At 37.2% G+C, this 19,076-nt stretch overlaps 1 protein-coding gene across 7 annotated transcripts in view; it reads right to left on the bottom strand.

The window, feature by feature from the left end:
• The window catches only part of DLG2 (discs large MAGUK scaffold protein 2), a gene marked incomplete at its 5' end in the record, with an annotated part of 1,037,476 nt that overhangs the window by 276,849 nt on the left and 741,551 nt on the right, over positions 1-19,076 (bottom strand). For all 7 annotated transcript variants that reach the window (XM_082764777.1, XM_082764780.1, XM_082764778.1 and 4 more), the window contains 2 exons: positions 6,287-6,428; positions 9,381-9,525. In XM_082764777.1, the coding sequence (XP_082620903.1) occupies positions 6,287-6,428; positions 9,381-9,525 (287 nt within the window). The remainder of the gene's footprint in view (positions 1-6,286; positions 6,429-9,380; positions 9,526-19,076) is intronic.

Genomic DNA, 19,076 nt, shown 5'->3' with positions numbered 1-19,076 from the left:
TAAAAATCTCGAAGCATGGATACTTCACAGCCCATCTGAGCAATATGCTCCACCACTACCTCACTCACCTGGTGTCTTTTTTTTCCTTCTTAAATTGAAATCAGATCATGCCAAACAAACACTTCTGGCCTTTGATCCTTTTTGCATTTTATGTCACTACTGAGAAGAGTTTGGTTTCATCATCTTTGCTGCTGAGTAGTTGTAGGATGCTCTTAGAATGACCCTTGGTCTCTCCTTCATAACACTAAACAAGCCCTAGCTCCCTCATGGTGTCTGTAACTTCCATGAGATTTAACTCAGAGTCTGATGGACCCTTTCTTGTTTACCCACATCCCTCTTGAAGTCAAAAACCGGGAACTAGTCAGTCTTCAAGAACATAACTTATCTTTATCTGCTGGCCATTTTTCTCCTAATGTAGCCCGGTATTCTGATTACCTGCCTTGTAATGAGAGTTCTCTTCTGGGTCCATGTTCAGCCTGGCATCTGCTGTAACCTTCAGGTCATTTTCAATGTAGCTGTAATTTAGATACTTGTTTCACAGCTCATATGAGTGTGTGCAGCTGTTCTACCCCAGCTGTAGAACTTCAAATTTCTTACTGAAACCTTATTTCAGATTTCTTACTGAACCTCCTTTCTAGAGGTTTCTCCTGGTCCAATTCTTAATCAAGATCGCTCTGGTATATAGCTCTGCCCTTCGTCATGTCAGTAACTCCGCCTTAACTTACCATCATCCACAAAACTGCTGAGGGTGCACTCTGTGTCATGATCTACGTCATTGATGAAGATATTCAACTGACGCCTGGAGTATCCTGAGGTACTCTGCTCATTGCAGCCTGCCTGACAGATGTCAAGTGATGATCATTACCCTTTCAGCCTACTGGTTCAGTCAGCTCCCAACCCAATCTCTTCTTTTAGTCCACTCTTCCTCATCTTTCAGATGAGAACTCTGTGGGAGATTGTGTTAAAAGCCTTACCAAATCTGCTGTAGCATGCAAAAGTGCACAGCCGTGCTGAGAGAAGTCTAATAAGGAAGATGGCAGCTTAAAATCCAGGAAATACCCAAAAGGCTACCCAGAGGGTTTCCAAAACTTTACAAATCATACATTCTTTCCAGCTACAGATGAGATGTACCCATTTATCCAACACTTCCTTATGTCTGGATGAGAGGTTGCTGGAGGAGTTTTAAAGGGCACTCCCTGTATCCTGCAGCATGTGTGTTACAGCTTCTCCTGATCTTCACAGGGACAAGGAATGAGATGGCCTGGAACAGTTTTGCAGCCACTCCCAAAGGCAGGTGATGGTGAAAAAGAATTGCCACATGCCCCACAGTACATCGGATGCACATTTTGTGAGTTGTAGTGAGGTCCAGGGATGCCTTTGGAGCTAGCTGTGTTTTCATCCAGCAAAGAGCCATTTCTACATGAGGCAGTCCCTGCACTGTGGCCCTGGTTGGTATAGGACAATCACTGCTATCCACATGGCTCATCATTTCATCAGAAAAGTCAATCAGGCTGTACAAGTACATGATTTGCTTTTGGTAAATCCATGCTGACTATTCCAATTACCTTTTGGCCCCTTCAGTGCCTGGCAAAGATGATAATGTACTTAAGCTCTTTCTATACTGTCTGCCATTACATTGTCTCCTCCATCAGTTTTTTCCTCCATCAATTTTTGCCTTCATTTTTGAAACTAGCACACTTGCAGAATCACTTTTTGTTACCCTTCATGACCCTTGGAAGTCTTAGATCAAAGCCATCAGCTTTCTGGCAGGCAAGCAACGCTTGTCTACATCTTGCATTTTAGTTCAAGAAGCTCTTAACATAGTCTAGGCGGCCTTCTGATGAATTCCCAGTCATACAGCTCAATCGTATGGCTCATTCCTGAGTTCTCAGCAAGTTTTATTTAGAAATCATCCATCTTTCATGGAACCTATGTCTGTGTGGCAGCATCCCAAGCAATTTTGCTTAGCAATTCTCCAGAAAGAGTGAAGTCTGCTCTTCTGAAGTCTACAGTCATAACTCGCTGACTACCTTTACAGACTTCCTTTGAATCATGGATTCCACCAACTCATGGTCATTCTGATCTGAGCTGTTATTTATTTACCACCTTTCAGACTGGTTCTTCCCTTTTCATGAACAGCAAGTCAAGCAGAGAATTATACCTGTTTATCCCCTTGAGAAGCATTAGGAAAATTGTTAATACCACAATCAAGGAATTGCCTGGACTGCCTGCACAGCACTTCCATCTTACTAGAAACTAGTATATCTTTTATATCTAAGTGATATATGTCACATTCTACTTACCTGAAATTTTGTTATCTTATTTGAATTTTAAAATGTGACGATCTTTTTATAAAAATACAAGAAGGAAAAGCTTCCATCCCCAGGGAATTTAAAATGAATCCAACAAAACAGAAAGTAAATTACGCCTTTCAACTGACAGCATTTTGGACCAATATTATACACAACTTACAAAAGCTCAGTAAGTAAAGAGTAACATCCAGTTTCATTAAAATTTGTGGCTGAGGATGATCTGGTACGTTTCTATCCTTTGTGCTCTGATCAAGCTTTTTTTTTTTTTTTTTTTCCTACAGTTTAATTAAGTAAAATATGTTCTGTTTTTTTCCAGATGCTGATTCAATATCAGCCCAAGAATGTAATTTTTTTATCAACAGAAACATGCATTTTGTTGGCCAAAAAATATTCAGGTAAAGAAAAATCTGGATCTGGAATTAAAAAAAAAAAAAAAAAAAAAGGAAAGAAAGAAAAAGGATAAAAGAAAAAAAAAGAGGAAGAAGAGTAAGCGGACAAGTTATGATGAATTTTCAACTGTTTTGACTTCACCAACAGATTCATTAAAGCAAAGAAGTTAAAGCTTCTCATCAGCTTCACTCAAGTCATATGTACAACAAATTCTGAGATTGCAAATGCCTCTTATAGAGGAGACGTTACTGTTCCAAATATTTTTAGTTGGCACAAATGAAAATCTGACAGAAGTGTTGCCATATTATGGCTGCATGGGTAATAAATTTCCTTATGTGATCACCATGTAAATTAACCCTGAAAACCTATTATAGTGAGAACCAGGTAGTTTTAATGGATAGCACTGCAGTAGTTGGCAATTATCTTAATTATAAAAAATTATGTGAAGGAACCTAATTATAAATGCTGCAATCAAGGGATCTATAGGGTTCACTAGAATTATCAATATGATAATTAACTTTCCAAAAGACTTTAGGTCTTTCTAAACTGGTCAGGAACAAAGACTTTCAAAATATCTTCTCATTTTAAAGGCAGACTCACCATCAAATCCTATTGCATTGCACAGAGATAGTGCAATCACCGTTCCCAGTTTATAGCTGTCAAAATTTGTCAGATTTAATGGTATCATTTTTCAATAGTCCCACTGGAATTAATAGGCAATAATCAGCTGCACAGATGAAAGGAAGGAAGGAAGGAAGGAAGGAAGGAAGGAAGGAAGGAAGGAAGGAAGGAAGGAAGGAAGGAAGGAAGGAAGGAAGGAAGGAAGGAAGGAAGGAAGAGAGAAAGTTGTCATTCATGGGCTAAAAGGTTTGATTTTGAAGGTCAGAGCTTTTGAGTCATAGTAGTCAGAGGAGAAGCCTGGTCTCCTGGCTCTTGTTCGGGTGTCCCTTGGATAGAGCTGTATGATGTGTTTTCAGTGAGGAAATCCAGCAGCAGGAAGCGCCATTTTTCTTATGACACATCACTGTATTCATTTAATCTTTGTGCTACAGTATCCTGGATATCAGTGTAGCATATAAACTATATCACTGTTAAAAATTCCATAATAGTCCTAATAAATTTAAGTCCTTCCTTCAATAAGGTGAAATAAAGACTTGTTTAGAGATTGTTATTTGATTTGGTCTGTTACATTCAGGGTCTGCTCACATACTATTTGACATCTTTATTTCTGCCAGTGTCCTATACATGCCACAGAAGGTGATGCTTGCAGAGTTGATAGTGCCAATCCTCCATATTTCAGGTAACAGTCCTTCATTAGAAAACATATTAATTCGGAAGTCCAGATAGGAAGAATACAGGAGAGGAATATTCAGAATATACTGTGCTTTTTTGGACATTTATTTTTTATCCAAGTAACACAAAATGAAGGTTGGTATGAATACCTCAGCCAAGAATTAGACTATGTAAGTAGTCTTTACTGTCAGGACCTAAACCAACAAAATTAACTTGTTTAAAAATAAAAATGATTGGAATATGAAGACATCTTTCTTCCTAAGAAGATCAAAAAGACATTGTTGTATTTCAATAAGTATCTTGCATGGTTCTTCCAGCAGGTATGCTTTCTATTGGATACTTACCTCAACAATGGACTAGAACTGTCATTGCCTTCACTTCTGTTTTATAACTATTGTTTCCCAACCCTTTTTTTTTTTTTTAATAAAAATAAAAATACAAGCAATTAAAAAGTTAAAATCAGCTACAGGAGCAGAAACAAAGGACTTCTAAGGATACTTCTCCATTACCTTTCAGTTTTACTAACTTTTTAAATGATCTTTGCATTCTGAGTGCAGCTTTTCTCTTGTTTTAGGATTCCTTCCTGTATTATCTGTGACTTTTGGATCTCCTTAGCTATTATTTACTTTTAAGATTGAATTTTCTGCTGTTTTTAAACTTTGCCAACACTTTCTCAATAATAATGGTGCTGATGTCTCATTACAGAAAGAGATAAAACAGCACTACAAGTCCTCATAATTGTAACCCAGATACCATATTAGTATTCTTCCTATACATAGGCATTTTAGAAATTATGGGGTCAGTATGAACTCAGGTAAAGCCTTGATGCACAATTTAATGAAATCAGAATTTTAACTATTAATTAAAATATGTAACTTCTTGGAACCCTTTGGAGAAAATTCATCCTGACTGAATGTCTCATAAATTGAAGGAAAGCAACATTGTTTTTGCATCCTCAATCAAAACAAAGGAGAAATTATTTTAGCCAAGACAGGGAAGCAAGGTGTGGTTTCCATAAATTTATGTCTTGATTAAAACTGTATCATGATTTAGTTACTCTGAATCTGTCTGATCCAACAAGTTAAGCAGCTTGAGATCTTAATCTTATACAACAAGAAATATGAAATGCAAATTTGCAAATTATGAAGCTGACGAATACATAAGTGGATGAGATCCTTTGGCCTAGGATACACAGTAGGTCAGGTTAGATGACCACAAACAGTGCCCCTTTTAGCTTTAAACACAATGAATCTATAAATACTGAAGTACAGGGAAAAAAAAAAATCATTTTCTGTGGCACTAGACATTAAAAGATAAGGTACTAGCCAAATAAGATAAATACACAGTTTTATCAGTGATGTTCACAACACAAGGCATAAAATAACTCTTCCTGCATTTTCCTGTGTCTTTTCTACCTGGCAATCATCTACCTGGCAATCATTACCTTATGTCTACAATCCTTTTTGGATTGTTAAAAACAAACAAGCAAAAAAAAAAAAATACAGAAAACAAACAAACAAACAAACAAAATATTGGAAGCTATTTCCTTGGTCATTTTGCTGATAATCACAAGAACTTCTTTTATAAATGTATCAAGTGCTACTGTACAGTTTCCTTTTAACCTCTATACTCCCACAGAAAGCTGTTTCATATCATGATTCTCTAATAGTTATGACACTTTTTCTAGTTTCCCACCTAAATTTATTCACAGACAGTTTACAGCCAGTTTATACAATATTTTTTTTTTTCTTTTCGCATACTGTTTACTCTCTGTGTCATTTATCTTTGTGTGTGTACACAGAGCAATTACAGGCTATTTCAGCCTTGCTTTCACAGAACTAAACAAGACAGACCTTTCAGAGTACACTCTCACAGACAGGTACAAACACATGTACAGCCACTCCACCCATACATCAGTGAGCCAGATGAGTCACTGATCCTGAGATCTCCTAGTTGTGCTGGTAAGAAGCTATCACAGCTAATACACCTCTTAAAAAACAGCATGTTTTGCTCAGTGTCAGCACTGCTCTAATGCAGCCATGTTGTTTACGAACTAGTGCAGGATTGTACCCAGAAAACATGGACTTCTGGTCAGCATTCATTCATGAGATCTTTCTCTTAGATGTCTCTATACCTGTAATAGCTATGATTTTTCTTCCCTTGAACACAGGTGAAAACAACTATATGCTGTGTGCTGTCAGGAGTGCATGGAGTGCTTCACCTTGCTTTACCAATGCTTTAACAATGTTCTTTGCAATTGCCATGAAATGTAACAAAGAAAAGCATCTGACCTGGTGTAGTCATCCTCCACAAGCATGTGCTTTGGAATGGGTGAATATCTTCCCGGTGAAATAGGGGCCAGAGATGCCTTGTACTCTAAAGTGCCGTTGTTTCCAGAAGAGAGTATATGATTTTCCATTGGTGGAGAATAAGCTGGTGGTAAGAATAAGCATTTCCTGTTAGCCATTTCTATATTTGATTAGGTCACGACTGCATCATTTTTATTTAAGTACGAAGAATATGCTTGCTGCTGTAAATAACACCAAAACAGACAGTTCATGCCTGAGAGAGCTTAAAATTTAACAAGACAGATTGAGCAGCTGGAGTTTTCCCAAAAGGTTAATAATAACAAACAAAACAACAGCAACAACAACAACAATAATAATGGTAATGGTTCATTTTGCAGAAATTGAATCTTTAAAAGGGATCCAAGTAAGAAAGGATAGTTTGGAAGATGGGAAACAAAGACTTTCTTCAATTATTAGTGACTCAAAGAAGGAAATGTAAATAGGAGAGAATGAGATTAAAAGCACACACATCTTTTTGGCTCCATTGTACAGAAGTGGGAGCAATACAGTAAGAGCTCATTGCAGGATTAAAGCAGGAATTGTATGGCAAGAACTATGTTTGGTGAAGATTTAAAGCTGTGATTTACTTAAGGTGCCACATTTTCCCATGTAATTGAAATTTCAGTACCAATATAAACTGCATTATTTAGAACTCAGTAAATCTGTATACAGAACATAAATTGGATACAAATCTCATACAAATTAATGACTAATAATGACAATTACAGGATGGTGCTGTCTGATTCTATCTTGGGTCTGTGGATTTTGTTATTTGTTTGCTTTTTGCCATTCTCAAGTTACTTGCAATAGCTGTAATCAAATCTCTAGTTAATGTAATTAGAAAAGGAAATGATAAGTAGCAGAAACAAAGACACATGCTTCTGCAACGAGCTACAACTAATTTTCTCATTAAAAGAAGTCTTTCTAGTCTTATTTTCAGTCCTTCCTTCAGATGCTGAGATTCAGAATGCTTAAAAGCAAAATATCCCTACAGGGAAAGGCCATTACCCATTCTGAAATACTCTGAACATGCAGATATAATGAAAGGTTCCCCGAAGATAAATGAATCTCTATGCACCAGCAGCCTGGGATGGGCTACCGCAAATCTTTTCAACCTCTACTCCCTCTCTGGAATTGCTTCTGTCTGTTCATATGCTGCTGATCTATAATCTGACATAATAAAACACACTCTTTTAGAACTCTCAAATTATTTTAGGAAGTATTATAATGCTGGAGATTGGATAGGGACATTTAGTAGTTTTACTTGTTGGGCTTTGCTAAGATTCAGACCAGACTGCTACTGAACAATCATGACTGCCATCTGTTGTAACATTTACTAAGTAAATAGGTATGCTCTGCACAGTTGAATATACCACCTGATGCGAATCTTACAAAACCTTCTCTTTTATTTTAATGGAGCAGTCTGAATAAAGAGGATTATGGATATGAAGCTTTCCCCTCAACTTTTTCAGTTCACAGTGGCAACGCACTGCAAATGAGCAACTAAATTAATCTCTTATCTTTTACAGAGAAAATCTACCTTTCCCAGTCCTTAGTTGGTTCCCTGACCTTAAGTGCCCCTAGTATTATTGCAGAAGATCAAGATGTGTATGGGTCAGTTGCTGAAACTCTCCAAAAATTAAACTGTCACCCAGTTGTTAGGTGGTGCAGCTGTTTCCTTTTGGTAATGAAACCCCAGGCAGACAGTTTTTTGTGAAGAACTGAATGAAGGAATGGAGTTTTAGTAACAAAGTGATTAGACCAGACGGCATTAGTGGTATAGAGAGCTACAATTGAAATGCTAAGATCACTGTTTATGAGAAGAGAATGGGAATGGAAACATCAAGAGGACTGGTAGATGGAGGTTTATAAGAATATAGTATTGATAGCACCTAGATTCATCAGTAGGTTATCAAACATAGAATAACTTTGGGCAACTTCTCAGGACAGCCTAAACCCAAACTAAAACAAAGACTCAAGCCATTAAGAAATTATACCAGGAAATAGACTAGATTGGAGTCTAGGACACTCAGACAGGGAGACAAAGGAGAAGAGAGTAAACCCTGATAGAGAGAAAAACCTAATCACAGTCATCTCCTTAGGACTACAAAAAGCACACAGTCAAGCAGGTTGGCAACCTAAGAAGGTGGTGTATGTGTATGGTAAGGGCTTCACAGCCACCCTCCCTTGTCATCTCAGGGAATCTTAGTAAGCTCACCTTGCATGTGTTTTTGCTTGAATGTCGAAAAGAAGTCTAGATGATTTTCAGTACATGGATATCACAGCCTGAGGAAAATCAGTTTGTTTTAAAATAAACTAATCTTCCCTTCTTATGAGATCCTGCACTGAGCTTTATTAACAATTAAACAACCAAAACTCATTCCAGCAACTTTTCCGATAGCAGGGAAGATATTTAATTCAAGGACAAACAAATTCTTAGTCCTCGGTGAAGGAACAGCAGATGAACATATGTAAAGTTAATGGGCAGAATGAGAATGAAGCAAAATGGAGTAGGAATTTAGAAAGTGGATACACATAGAAAATGGGCAGATTTATGTAGATAAAGCAGTGATTTTACATTCCAAGTAAACATTTTATGAAAATATCATATCCGTTTTTCTCAAACTTTTCAGTAAGTTTGTTTGGATCGTTTGCTGCTTGTTCTGATTTTTCAGTGGACAGAGGACTCCATTCTTCAAATCCAATCATACTTCAAAATATATCTGCATATGTATATTACTGTAATTGTCACAAGAGTTGCAGTTCAATCTGATTACTTGGATATTGTCTAATTTGAGTCAGCACAGCAGTACATCATCTACACAGTTACTTTAGCTGCAAATATACTTTAGTTGAATTGTATTATTGGTAATATTTCACAAGTATAGCTTGCTTAGGTGGCATCAAACATTTTATTTTTGTAGCCTTCCACACTGTTTCATAAACTTTAATGGTGTACTTTGGACAAGCTATGAAACATCCACAATGATCTGACAAATTGATGTTTCATACAAAATGAATTACAATAGTCACTTACAGTGAGTAATATCTGGTGGGCCATAAGGATCAGTCATGTAAATGGTGGTGGGCTTTCCAACTTTCAGATACACTACATCTGATGTGTTCTTCAGTATCGCTACTGCCTCTTCATGGGTAACTTCTTCTAAACTGTAATTATTTACCTTAAAGAATGAGAAATAAGACAGGTTGAGTTAGGATCCAGTGGCAAATAAAAATAAAAAAGACACAATTGTCATAATGTTGGAAAAACTGCTGTAGACAAAGAGCACTGAAGATATTGGAAGTGGTATTACAGTAAGGTAGAAAATAAAGTTTTCTCAACATATCCATATTCAAAGACTAACTTAACAGTTTTGATAATGTCGGAGAAACATAATGGGTGAGATGGCACCTGGTCTTGTCAGTAGATAAGTACTTTGTGAAATTTTGCTGATAGTATCATCTTTAATATAAAACTATATTTAATAATAATTTAATAACTTAACACACCAGATCATTTACTGACTACATTATTTGGTCTACCGAGAATTAACTGTCCAAATCCATCTCATAGCATGGATGGCTAGGACCTGCAATATTCCTAACACCCCAAATCTTTCCATCCATAATATGTCATTGATAGTTGGAATAATAAGAGATACAAAGTGATATAAAGGGGCTGCCTGTGAGGTACAGGAAATTGAAAAACAACAAACAACAACAACAACAACAACAACAACAAAAATGAAAGGAAAGGAAAGGAAAGGAAAGGAAAGGAAAGGAAAGGAAAGGAAAGGAAAGGAAAGGAAAGGAAAGGAAAGGAAAGGAAAGGAAAGGAAAGGAAAGGAAAGGAAAGGAAAGGAAAGGAAAGGAAAGGAAAGGAAAGGAAAGGAAAGAAAAGAAAAGAAAAGAAAAGAAAAGAAAAGAAAAGAAAAGAAAAGAAAAGAAAAGAAAAGAAAAGAAAAGAAAAGAAAAGAAAAGAAAAGAAAAGAAAAGTTCTGTATGCAGGAAGGAGGTTTTGAGTGTGAAGGTTTATGAGTTTTCTGGAAACACGAGACAGACACTGAAAAAATGAGGATGTAGCATTAGCTCTGTGCTCTATCCTAAAAGAAAAATACTTAACCAATAAGAGGATTAAATAGGGATGGAAACAGTGACAACAGCCTTGCCTATTTATGCTTTACTCCAAAAAGAAAAAAAAAAAAATCAAAATAAAAATGTCAGAAGGGGTATACAATTTATTCACACATAGATCCACTGTATCTACTGATGTCAACATAGGTTATGCTCCTATCAACAGACTAGAGAACGGTCCCTATGCCAAAAAGGATACAGCCTGAACAGAGAAGTCACAGGATAGAGAAAAGAAGGGTGTGGATTTAGCTTTGAGACGTGTGGCGTAAGGCAATAGAAAAAGCTTCATTTCAAGGTGAATGTCGTGTATGAAACATTTGACTGTGATTTAAAGCATCATCATTCAACTTTTACAGTTATTGCAAGGATTTCTTGTAAAGTTTATTCATGATGGAAGAAGCTCCTCAACTGTAGTGTAATACAGTACTGCAGTAAATCACAGAAGGCATTGCATACTTTCTAAGGAATTTAGTATCAGTAAATAATTAGAGACTTGGCTGTGATAGTAAGCTACTGGCAAAGGAATTAAATGGGTAATTGGTAACCAAAGAGAAATTCAAGTATTATGAAAAATTGGAAGACTATTTGTACCGAGATGATTTTATCAACACCAAGAGATATTACTATTTAACAATACTACTCGATAGTATTTTCAAATATAAGGATTATGTTTACATTTTGATCCTTTTACAATTCTCAGATTTGGTTTTAAGGTTAATTGAAAGAGGTAATGACAGGCTTATTATGACAATTCGACACAAAGAACTATGATACAACTTCACTGCCAGAAGAGAGTTACTAACACGGTATGCTGTATTTTGACAGGTCTTCCATTAAAATAAAAAATCTGATCCCTACCTTCTATAAATTTCTCTCTCTTTTATTTAATTAGTTATTTTTTTTAGGAACAGCATTAACATACATTTGCACTTTTAATAAATAAAAAAGTCTTTTTAATTTTAATATATATTTTAATAAATAAAAATATTTTATTTATTAAAAAAATCAAATAAACATCTTTTAAATTACTAGGCTGGCAGGATGCTGAAATCTCTCTTAGTTACATATTTCAAAACCATCTCAAATGCTGAAAATTCACATTTTTGTCAACACAACCATATAGTTACCCTTTATTTTCCCTCCTTTCCATGTTGCTCGTGCATTATCACAGAATAATTGAGGTTGGAAGATAATGCCAGATTTCATCTGTTCCCACCCCTGCTCAAGCAGGGACACCCAGAGCAGGGTGCCCAAGACCAGACCCAGGCAGCTTTTGAAGACCTCCAAGAAGGGAGATTTGACAACCACTCTTGGCAACCTATCATTATATACTTTTTTTTTTTTTTTTTTTTTTTTTTTTTTGGTGTTTCATCTCAACTCTACAAGCTTTTTCAAGTAAAAGAAAATCTCATATAATAACCTTCCACTACACTTCTGCTTAATAAAAGATGCTCTTAGCCAAAAAAATAAAGGGACACAAAATAAAATATCATAGCAGTATCTGAATTTTGACAGCTTGTAATTTTTTTTTCTTTTTCTTCTGGTAATCTAGTTGATGAAAATCATGGTAAGACTGTTTCCATCACTACACACTTGGATATCACAGTTGTGCAAGTGGAGGATAAATTACCATTTTAGAAACAGGAAATTTAGCATGATACATAGAAAATTTATACTTTCCATGACAGGTCTTACTTCATCTCTATCTAACAATAACTTTACAGGACAGGTAGCTCACCAACTCTGTGTATAAGTTGTACAAATTTTAAAGTTAGAATACAAATTAAAGACCAATTAATTCTAAACTAAGAAGTAATGCCTGAGCAATTATGAACTATTCTTTATACACTTAAAGGTCTTTAAAATCATTGCAAATTTATACCACTTTTTTTTTTTTCTTTTTTCCTCATTTCTAGTACATATAAGCTTAAATGTGCAGAATATTGTAGAAAATGAGTATGCAGAGCCAGAACTTGGTAGAATTTGAAAGAAGGTAACATGAGTGAAATCAAGATACAAAGGAGAGCTTTAAAGAAGCTGGATGAAAGCTTGTGGAGAAAAAAAAGACACTTCGAAGTAAATGAAGTTCTGTTACAGAAAGCATTCCAGCAAGGAGATAAAACCACCTTCCTTAGGCATTGCTGAGATCAATTTAGAATTACAATATATAAAATATACTATGGATTCCCCAGTTTCATTCAAAAGGTAGCTCTTTGCTTTGGACCTACAATTCCCAGTATTACTAGAATGTGCAAGCATTTATAACTTTTCTTCTTTTTCCAATTCATAAAGCTATCATCACAAATAAAGACATTTGAATGTATTGTTATACACAAACAAAAACCTGAATACATTGATTATATTGCTCAACTTCCTAGATATTATTGCAAGACGATTGTGGTATGCCTTTTTTTTTTTTTCATAAGGAAATCTCTGGATATAATCTCTCTAAACATCATGTCAGAGATGGTGATTATTAGGAAATATGATATTGCAATTGTTTTTTCCAATGACTTGGGGAGAGGAGAAACTCTCATAAAAAACTCCAAGAGATACAATTTCTTGAACTTCTCCTTGTTTCCTTGAAAGATGCTTCTTTTAACTGAATTTTATCTACCACCATAAATCTGGCTGTGTTTCACTGGTTGAGGCACAGCCAGTGCATGATAAGAGAGCTTCACTTCCTATTGCTACAACAACCGTAGTGGAGGATGTAGTTCCAAAAAAAAATGTTAAGTCAGAGGTAAAGAAGATAGAGAGTGGGAGATGTGCACAAAATACAAAAACAAATTGTACAGGGCAATATAGCCCCCTTTAAGATGCTGAGATATTTATGCAGAAGGGCTGGCATTGGAGCTATGTGGACGGAACAAGTACTTCATACCAACATTCTGGCTCTAGGACACCAATTTAAATAGCAATTTAAAGGGAAACAAAACAAAACAAAACAAACAAACAAACAAAAACTTGAGGCAAATGAAAAAAAAAAAAGAAGTTCATCCGAGTGGTAAAAGTATTTCTCAGTTCAAGAGTTGGATACCTGAGCCACAGAATACAACCATGGGAGCCAGAGGACAGAAATCAGAAAGAAAATAGGCATGGAGCAAGCAAGGCTTTTCTGAAATGTACCAGATAGAGAAAATTCAGAAATGCCTACAAAATGTGGGAGCAAGCACAAGTAGCCTGGGAGGAACAAAGGAATTGTCTGAGCAGCCTGTGATCAGGTTAGAAAAGCTAAAGCCCAGATATAATTAAATCTGGCCAGGGACAGATTCTTTGTCAGCAAAATGAGCAGTGGGACCAAGTGCACCTTGGCAGGCTTGCTGATGACACCAAGCTGTGTGGTGTGTGCTGGAAGGAAGGGATGGCATCCAGAGGGATCTGGGAAGGCCTGATAGGTGGGCCTGTGCGAACCTCATGAGATTCAACAGGGTCAAGTGCAAGGTCTTGCATCTGGGCCACGGCAATCCCAAGCACAAATACAGGCAGGGAATAGATTGAGAGCAGCCCTGAGGAGAAGGACCTGGGGGTGGTGGTTGATGAGAAGCTCAACATGAGCTGTTAGTGTGTGCTTGCAGCACAGAAAGCCAACCATATGCTAGGCTGCTTCAAAAGCAGAGAGGCCAGCAGTGTGAAAAAGGGGATTCTCCCTAAGGTCCCTTCCAATCCAAACCATTTTATGATTCTATGAAATGCAAACAGCACCTGAAGTAAAAAATAAATCAGGAAAGCTGTTTCTATAAACAGAAGGAATGTTATAAGACATACTGATATTACAGGAAAATGACGAGGAAAAGATAATATAGTAATTGAGAAGGAAATTAAAGATACTTACAAGTCCAATCAAAAAGATATTTGAGTGGTGGGGAAAATCAGTATGAAATATTGCCAAAGAGATATAAAAAGACTGCCTTTTTTTTTTTATTTCCTAAATAGCATAATCAAGACAACGAAGTTTAAACTCAAGCAAGAATTATCGTATTTGGAAGTTTTCCTAGATTCATATTGGAAATAAAGGCACTGAGAAGTAGCTGGAGTGAAAAGCTTAGAATCCCCCAAAAGACTACAAGTGTTCTAAAAAATAACTTCATTCACAAGAGCATAAGCCAATAACAGAATTAGATCTCTGGAGGCATAATGTCTTAATTCATATTTTTCTTTAAAGGGAAATTGTTCCTTTCTTCTATTATTCAGAGTAAGAAGACTGGATTCACTCAATGAATGAGACAACGAGGTGATCTTTGCTTTGTCAGTGGTAATATTTGCTTTAGTGTAATATTCTACATCTGGTTCAGAAAGTGGATTTTCCTGAGCAAATACTGAGTGAGCACCAGCAGCAAATCCAGAAAGTACCTGCAGTCTGCCCACTGTAAATCTAGAACTGCTGATGGCCTTTTTTAAAACTCACCATGATTTAAAGAGCTGTGAAAAGTAAATGGTTTTCCAATACTGAAACCCAATCTTTAGTACTAAGGATGAAAATCTGCTTGTACTAACTAACATATAATCCCAAGGACTCCTAAATTAGTTACATAACTGCTGAAGTCTGTATAGAAAACAATGGGCCAGCTTCAGATGACTGTGTGTTACTCCCTCTGAAATTAGCTTGCTTAGATTATAAGACTGTAAGTGGGTATGGACTCAGTGTCCTGAAACACTAAAACAGATCTACTCTTTGCCGAGAAATACAAGAGTTTGTGCTTCACGGAAAACAGATCTACTCTTCGAGTAGAGACTGAACTGACAGGCTTCAGGCATCATGTGCATGCAGTGTGCAATTGACACCAAATGGTAGTGAATCATCTTTTTTTTTTTTTTTTCTTTTCATCTTTCTATCCTCCCTTTTGAACTGATTTGGGTAAAAAAAATAAATAAATGAAGTGACCTAAGGCAATGAAGTGTTATGAAGATGATGCAATTGTGTAGGAGCAACCAGATAATTAGAGTATCATGAGAATGAATTAAATGGGGAGCTTATAGCTATGGTACCATCCAAAAACTGATTCTAGAAAATCTACCTTTGAATGCTAGATACAGCATTGCAAGCCCAGAGTCAACAACAGTGTCAACCTGGCTCAGAGCCTAGTGCTGCATCAGAAGGGATGTAGTCACCATACCCCCAGAGCTGCTTCTGTACCAATTCACTTTTCAACTCAGACTATTATCTTACTCTTATGTGCTTCCTTTCTGCTAGTCAGCCAGTACAACTGACAGATTAGGTACTATCTGTTCACACTTCTCTGCCTTTGAGTCTAATGGGGTAATGTCTGTCCTTCATTATCTGGCATAGCCACAATGCCACACCTACCTGAGCAAAGAATTATAGCATCATAGAATGGTTTAGGTTGGAAGAGACCTTAAAGCCCACCCAGATCCAACCCCCTGACATGGTCACAGACACCTCTCACCAGACCAGGTTGCTCAAAGGCCCCGTCCAAACTGGCCTTGAACACAGCCAGGGATGGGGCATCCACACCTTCTCTGGGCAATCTGTGCCAGTGCCTCACCACCCTCTGAGTGAAGAATTTCTTCCTAATATGTGTGCACGAGGAGTGATCTGAAACAACAGAGGGTCTGCTCTACATACAGAGATCTACTCTATACACATCTGAAGGGGGTTACTTTGGATTACACCTAGTCTGGCTCTTTAGATGGAATGCTTATTAGCAGCTGCAAAGACATGCACATTTAGAATGCTTCTGGAGAGCATCTTCATAAAAAAATATCTGATTTGTTTCCTCAAAGACCATCCCACAAGACAGAAAAAATCATTTTAAAAAAGCCCTTCTGATCTGAACCATAGATGCACCTTAAACTCAAATAATATTTTCTGATTACATTAACGCAAAAATGATCTTGCATCCACATATAATCTAAAAGAACAGATATCGGTAGCTGATCCTGTAAGGCACAGATTGACAGTTCTAAGTCACAATCCCATCATTACCCTGTGAAACTACCAAGTGGTAACATGATTTTTTCATAATTGGATGGAAGCCTGAATTTCTGAAAAGGAAAGTGGCTTCTGTCTTTTTCCTTTTGTTTTCAGCAATAAAACAGAATCAAGTTAAATCTCTTGGTATGTGAGTCACATCACTTTTTCCTTTCAAATATAAATAGTCCTACAAAAGTATGATCTCTCTGACTGCATAGGCTTAGAAATAGATTAATGAATAATGCCTAAACATGTACGGGTTTTTTAGAATAGGAGACAAATTTTTGAGTACTTAATAAAATATTTATGAGATAAATATTATCTTAAATCTTCTTCTAAATCTTGATATTTTTAAAGCTTTCCCTGAAAGAATATCTTGCTTCTAACTATTAGCCTTGTTTTGTACAAGGAAATACAGTTTTACACTGATTTCTTTTATCTATTCTGTAGCCAAGCACTTCCAAAGTGAGATGATTGTTTCAGATTAAAAAAAGGTAGTTATCATCTGAGAGGTAACAACTTCTTAAATTGTTTTGCAGTTCTTCATTATCAGCTCATTATCAATGAGCTGGAGGATGTGAGGAGTGCACTCCTGCCAAGTTTGTAGAAGACTTCACCTAGGGGGCTGGTCCATATACTTGAGCACAGGGCTGCCATCCTGAAAAGGCTGGTGGAAGGGTCAAACAGGAACTTCGTGGTATTCAATTGAGATAAAGAGTAAGTCCTGCCCCTGGCACTCCCTAGCCCCTTTCAACAGCTATGTGGAACAGCCCTTGTGTCTCCTGGTGGACATCAAGCTGGGCATGAGCCATCTGTGTGTCCTGGCAGCAAAGAAGGCCACAGCATGTGGGCTGAATGCGCACAAGCAGAACCAGGAGATGCAGGGAAGGGATTATTCCTCAGCACTTGACACTCATTAGACTGCAGCTAAACACTGCATTCAGATTTGCCCCCTCACCACACCCACGTCGTCATACATTGAAGATCAATAAACCAGAGCAAGTTCAGGGGAGGGTTACCAGAATAGCTGGGGCAGCCCAACCTGCGCCCTGTGCGGAGACGCTGGGAGAGCTCAACTTGTTCAGCCTGGTGAAGGGACAGCTCTGAGGACAACTAACAGAAGCCTCCACTGGTCATCAAGACAGAGCTAAACTTAGTCGAGTGGCATGTGGCAATGGGAGAGATGACAGGCATTAGCAGAAACAAGAGAAGGTCAGAGGGAACAGGCTGTGCAAGCTCCATCCTAGAATGTTTTCGAGAATCAACTGGATATATTCATGAACGACCTTGTATGCCCCCATAGCTGACCCTACTTGAGCAGGAGGTTGTACTAGAACCCTCCCAATGTTCCTTCAATCTGAATTATCATCATAGCCTGTGATGCTCTGTACATGATACCCCTTTGCTCCTGCCCAGTACAAAGAGAAGCGGCCCAGCTGAGATGCTCATTGCAGCCACATTCCCACTGCAAGAATTACTGTCAGCAGATCAGGCACTACTATAGGTATGACCACCAGATTACAGTAAGGTAGAAGTCTCCTATTAGTTGTCAGTCTTCAGGGCACTGCTCTGGTCTGTTCATTTCACATGCACCTACCAAAACCACTGAGTTGAGTTTTTGGCTGGAGCACTCTTATGTTTCCTACAGTAATTTTACTATTGGGTAACTAAGAGTTATCCTACATTGGAGAATTTCCATGTGGAAGTACTTAGGATAATAAGCCACACGAGCAGGCTCAGTGCCACAGTAACATAACTGCACAGATATGCCCTTGTACAGATTTCACAATAATCACAATGCTCAATATTTACATAATACATCTTGTGAATGCTTAACACACTATTAGCAATCTGCATTTAATAACTGTAGGGACATCAAACTGTGAAATGCTCAGATGGCACCTCATTGTTTTACATTTCAATATTAGTTTTGATTTTGCAGCATCTCTTTTATTACATCTTAAATTTTAATGCATTTGATTTGCATGTTCTTTGGGATCTGAAAGCATTTTACCCAAACTTATCAGAACATAGACACACAAAAAGAAACAACCACCACAGCAGCTGGTGAGAATTCCAGAAGGATGACAAATTCTAGTAAATATTACAGAGAAATGTTGGAAAATAAAAAGATCAAGAAAGCAAGCACTACTGAGAAGAAAAACAATGAGGAAGAGTTCAAATATATAATAAATAAGGAATCAGTGAAGCAGCAGTAGGACCATGCAGGTGACAAGGGTAATATTGCGTCGATAAAAGTGGTAACACTGCCAAAAGAAAGCAATGAATTCTTTCACTCACTTATCACAAAGGAACATGAAGTAAATGCCATGAACTGACATATACTACAGAGGGCAGAAGAGAAAAAATACTGAAGGTATTCAAGAAAACCCACAAGGTATAAAGAAGTCAGGGTGTCTTGTCAGAGAGAACCACAAAACATATCTTTTCATCTCCATGAATTTTAGAAATAGGTTTTGGTCTTGCAACTTTATCTCCAAAATGTAGTAGTTAAGAGCAAATTGATACTATGACTTTTACGCAACAGTGAAAAGCTTGGTCTGGAAGTACGGGACTATGCATGTTATGGAGAGCGATATTATGATTGACTTTTTTCCTCATTTTACATGCAGTGATAAGAGGAGATGATGGTAAGTGCATGGT

The sequence above is a fragment of the Aythya marila genome (assembly GCF_965140915.1).
Source record: "Aythya marila genome assembly, chromosome: 1".
Classification (NCBI taxonomy): domain Eukaryota; kingdom Metazoa; phylum Chordata; class Aves; order Anseriformes; family Anatidae; genus Aythya; species Aythya marila.
Note: the sequence above shows the minus strand (reverse complement) of the source record. Positions and strands in the feature narration are given on the sequence as shown.